General features: G+C 42.7%; 1 protein-coding gene across 1 annotated transcript in view; it reads right to left on the reverse strand.

Moving 5' to 3' along the window:
- Positions 1 to 1,235: 1,235 nt before the first annotated feature.
- LOC110314834 overlaps positions 1,236 to 5,494 on the reverse strand; it is a 15,933-nt gene continuing 11,674 nt past the window's right edge. Inside the window, exon 2 of the mRNA XM_021189048.2 lies at positions 1,236 to 4,534. Coding sequence (XP_021044707.1) covers positions 3,212 to 4,534 — 1,323 coding nt within the window. The 3' untranslated portion in view covers positions 1,236 to 3,211. The remainder of the gene's footprint in view (positions 4,535 to 5,494) is intronic.

Raw genomic sequence — 5,494 nt, forward strand, 5'->3', positions numbered from 1 at the left:
CAGACCCCTTCAGCTCCTTGGGTATTTTCTCTAGTTCCTCCATTGGGGACCCTGTGTTCCATCCCTTAGCTGACTGTGAGCATCCACTTCTGTGTTTGCCAGGAACTGGCATAGCCTCACAAGAGGCCACTATATCAGGGTCCCTTCAGCAGAATCATTCTGGCATGGGCAATAGTGTCTGGGTTTGGTGGCTGATGATGGGATGGATCCCCGGGTGGGGTAGTCTCTGGATAGTCCATCCTTTCCTCTTAGTTCCAAACTTTGTCTCTGTACATATATCCTTCCATGGGTATTTTGTTCCCTATTCTTTTCTTTTCTTGTTTTAAATTATTATTGTAATATACATTCTACTTTCATACAATACACCCCAACTCATACCCCCTTCCTCCAACTCTTCACAGTTCACCCTACCTCCATATCCCCTAGGTCACTATCCATTCATTTCCTCTTCAGAAAAGAGCAGGCTTCCATTAGACAACAGCTAAGTGGGTCAAAAATAAGCAACAATAAAACAAGGCAAAAACCCTCATATAGAGACTGGGCAAGACAACCAAGGAGGGAGAAATGACTCTCAAGAGCAGGCTAAAGAATCAGGGATAAGTGTACCCATCCCAGTGTTAGGAGAGTCCCACAACCCCCACACTAAACATCCATAATATATACACAGAGAACTTGAAGCAATCTATGCAGGCCCCATGATTGCCACTCCAGTGTTCATAAGCCAGCCCATGTGAGATCTAATCTGATTTGGTGGCTCATGTCATTGAGGTGACCTCGATTCTTTTTTTTTTAATTTTGAAATCATTATTTGATCAATATCCACAGATATATCTTCTTTTTTTTTTTCAAATGTCACGAGGTCTTTATTTTCTTTCTTTCCTTTTATTAGATATTTTCTTTATTTACATTTCAAATGCTATCCCGAAAGTTCCCTATGCCCTCCTCCCGCCCTTGCTCTTCTACCCACCCACTCTCACTTCTTGGCCCTGGTGTTCCCCTGTACTGGGGCATATATAGTTTGCAAGACCAAAGGGCCTCTCTTCCCAATGATGGCCGAATAGGCCATCTTCTACTACATATGCAGCTAGAGACACAAGCTCTGGGGGTACTGGTTAGTTCATATTGTTGTTCCACCTACAGGGTTGCAGCCCCCTTAAGCTCCTTGGGTATTTTCTCTAGCTCCTCCATTGAGGGCCCTGTGTTCCATCCGATAGCTGACTGTGAGCATATGCTTCTGTTCCAGGCACTGGCATAGCCTCACAAGAGACCGCTATATCAGGATCCCTTCAGCTTTATGCACTGAGGCTACAGTTGAAGAGCTGATTTTTCTGCACAGCCAGGTCTTTTTATAAGAGCTACCTCCAAACAACCTCTCTGGAATTCTTCCTCTGTTACCTGCCCCTGCCTGGAATTGTTGCACCACAGTGGGTAGGTGGGGAGTGGCTATTCAAGAAAGTTCTTGTCAGACATTCAGTGGGCCAAATGAGAATGTAAGCTTTCCCATCTGCCCTCTTTATTTTTAGAAATAACTGCCGGGACTTCCTGTATATGAATCAATGCGTAGGCAAAAGCTTGGGATTGCTCCTCAACCAGCTCACAACTTAGTTTTCCCACTTATTCTGTTCTAAGTGCTGCCATGTGGCTAGTTACTTATCCTCAGGTTCATGCATTTGTCTTCCTCAGTGTTCAGTCAAAAATCTCCCACTCTCTCTCTGTCTCCCAGAATTCCATCCCTTTCTATTGAAAATCTCCTTTATTACTTCCTGCCTTTTGCTCAATAAAGTGACCAACAGCACTTTATTAATAGGTGATGCACCCAGGCTTTGCACAAGAGACTCTGCAGCAGAAGGCTTTGAATATGTCAGATGACCTCTTCTACTGTAAATGCCCCTTTTTAATCAGTTGAAGTCTTTAGAGGAAAAAAAAATCCAAGCAAACAAAAAACAAAAACAAAAATAAAAACAAAGAAACAAAAAACCCAGACAGCAAAACCCTTGCCATTCCTTAGGAAAGAGAGAAGTGAGAATTTTTGCTGTTTGAACAGAAGCTGTAATACCAACTCTCCAACGATTTCCAGGCTGCAAGACTGCCCTGTAGATACTGTATTTGCCAATTCTCACAACTGAGAGGATAAATGAAATGCAGAAGCAAGGGGAAGAAGTAAGAATAGAAGAGGGGAGAAGAATGAAGAGGAAGAAGAAGAAGAGCAAGAGGAATAGGAAGAGAGGAAAGAGGAAGAGAAAGGAGAAGCAAGTTGAGGGAGAGAATATAGGCTCTTACATTAATCACCTTTTGTCAAGCAGGAGGTGTGACTTTGAGATGTTATTGAGCCTTTACCATACCACAAGAAATGACAGTTTATTTAGTGCCCCTGATGCCTACAATCCAAATTTCAAACTCATCTAGTTGAGTGGTGAAGGTCGTGGAATAAAATGTCTGTGTCTGCACAGATCTCCAGGTGTGATTCCTTATCCATGCATTCCTCAGTTCTTCCTGGAGAGAGCATGGACTATGGCCATCATGTCATATCCTGTGTGCATAAAATGTCTAAGGCAATACTGCTCCATGTGGAGATGAGTGCTGGGAACCTGCCCCCTGTACTTCCCAAACCCCCAAAGAAATTTAAGAGAGGATTGTGTCAATTAGCTCTTGTGCATGGTGTCAAAGCATCGCCTGTCCACAAAGGGAGGAGAAAATGGGTGGGGCAACTGGCAGAGGAAAAGGAACTCTGGGAAAGAGTGAGGCTGTAGAGAATCACCACCCCATAGTGGAGGAAGTTGTGTGAGAAGAGCCAACCAGCCACATCTTAGACAGAATCGGATAAAGAGGTTAATTTAGTAATAAGCTAGTTGGAGAATGAGCTTAGCTAAGGTATAGAAATTAATGCATGAATAAACAACCTCTGTGTCATTATTCTCAAACTGATGCAGATACAGAAAAGCACAAATGGTTACATAGTCTACTAACATCTTTATCTTAGGACAGTGTGGCACTGCTTGGGGAATCTTCTTGGGACAAAAGATCCCAGTTTAATTAGATAAAATATTGCATATGTATATGTATGCAACCATATATTCTCATAATGATAGTTTAATGGAAGACAGTGCTGATAATGTGGATGGCTCTTTTCCACACGCCACAGTGATATTCTGTCTCTGAAAGAAATGAATCCTCCCCAGAAAATGTTTGCTGCTAAAAGTAGGTTAGTGCCTCACAGCCCCATTCCTGTTTCCAAATATTCAGGGAGGTCAGAAAGGCACGGTCCTCGCTTCTCTGACAAAAACTCTTCCTTATTAAGGAGAGACTTGGCATCACTTGCCACAGTATCAATGAAGAGACTTTTCCAGTAGTAAGTCTTCCTAAAGTAAAGGCCNGAGGCAAGTGGTCCCCCAGTAACACAGGAAATATATTCAATATATTTCAACAGTTTTTCTTTGAAGGACATGTCTTTGTTCTTTGTTAACAACTGGAGAGACCCAAGGTGTGCCTTAATTTCATTGACAGACACATTGAAATCCTTGGCAATATTTTCCAGTGAGGCTTCATCCAGCCCAAAGTAAGACCTGTAGAGATTCAAAGTCTCTTCCAACTTCTGCATTTCATCTCTGATGAAGCCCCCAAGTGGAATGGTGGCCCATGCTCCAGCCTTCAGGGCCTCCAGCCAGATCTTCTGTCTGAGTAAATCCCTCTTCCGGTCAATGGCAGTCTCAGTAACACTGTGCAAGNACATCATGAAGAGGTGGCGCTTGTGGGCTGGGAGTTCCCTCAGTAGGGTGGTCTCCAGCTTTGGGAAGTCAAAGTCAGACACATCAAAGTTAGAGACTAGGAAGACTGGAGGCTGACTGGAGAGAGCCTTCTGAAGATGTTCTGAACAGTCATCTCTAATTTTCTTTAAGACACTGTCTCTATTGAAAGACTTAGGTTTACTCCTCTGCTCATTACTGACATCTTGATCTATTTTGGTTCGGACAAAGTAGAACTTTGTGTCCATCTTTGCAATGGCTTTGGCCAGATGTGCATCAATATATTTGAAGTGTGTAGCCGAGATGATAATGAAGAAGTCGTATTCACCAAACTTCATTTCTGTCAGATAGTTTTGTGGTGGGAAGTTAGTGGACCCAATGCCAGGCAGGTCCCATATTGTCATATTGGGAAGCTTTGGGTGTGGGTATGGAGTTCTTTTCATGGTTGTCTCTACCACCCCAGTGGGGGCTGCACCTTCTTCTTCATCCCTCACTCCCCTCAAGGCATTGATAAAGCTGGATTTCCCTGTCCCTGTTTCTCCAGTCACAGCAATGTTTAGTGGGGCTTTGTCAATGTTGCTCAGAGCATGACTAATTGCAGACAATGCCCCCTGAAGGTTCTTATCCTCCAGATGGGATTCAATCAAAGTGATGGTATCTTCAGAGAGGATTTTGCTCTCTTTCTTGAAATTCTTAAAAAAAAATTCAAAGCTGAACACTAAAAGTTGAGCCATTAAAGGAGAGGGTCTGCCCCTGGAAGGCTGGCATGTATCTGTGAGCAGTGGAGGATGCTGAATAGAGAAGAAAAGAGAGACACTGTAATTATTAGTGCACAAGGCAAGGTCTAGGAATTTGTTCCTATGATAAATAGAGAGCTCAGTTGCTGATACCATTATTAGCAGAACACCTTCCTTTCTGCTCCTGCCTCTTGGTTCCATCTCTGCTCTGTATGTCACGTGCCCTCATTCAGCCCTTACCTTCTTCTGTGTTCTCCTTTCTCCTTTGTTGTCCCATTCAAGATCAAGTTTTCCCATGTGGTTTCCTACACCAGTGTTTACTTGTTATTTTAAGTTGTCTTTGCATTCTGTTCTCTCCTATTACAATTAATACTCTTTGATTGTAAAAGCCTTAATGTAATAGATCAGCATATCAAAAACCTCAAGCTACATATCCCATAGAAAGGTTACCTTCTTCTTTTGAGTGCTTAGGGAATTGCTTCTTAGGCCATTTTAGTTTCTCTTGTGTAGTCTGTGAATAAAGGGAGAAGGGGCTTGTGGTGTGGAGCAGAAAAGATTCTTGACATTTCCACCAGAAGGTTGGATACATTACTATGTGTGTGTAATCTACTTCTTTTTAGCCATACAGTACGTTTAAATTGTGTCCTTTGTAGGACATTGGATGTAACTGTAGGTGGTTATATGAAGACAATAAAGATAGTCTCAAAAAGACAAATACATTTTCTTATTCAGAGAGCCAAGATTTTGTATAGATTCATAAGATATACTGTAGATATAACATGAAATTGGAAGTGAACCTGTCCGGGGGCCAAAGGAACTAAGGGGCACATTCATAACATGCTAGGTGTGTGTACTGGCTAGTTTTGTGTCAACTTGACACAGCTGGAGTTATCACGGAGAAAGGGGTTTCAGTTGAGGAAATGCCATCACAAGATCCAGGTACAAGGCATTTTCTCAATTAGTGATCAAGGGGGAAAGGCCCCCTGTGGGTGGGACCATCTCTGGGCTGATAGT

This window comes from Mus pahari, unplaced genomic scaffold, assembly GCF_900095145.1.
Source record: "Mus pahari unplaced genomic scaffold, PAHARI_EIJ_v1.1 scaffold_10324_1, whole genome shotgun sequence".
Taxonomy (NCBI): Eukaryota; Metazoa; Chordata; class Mammalia; order Rodentia; family Muridae; genus Mus; species Mus pahari.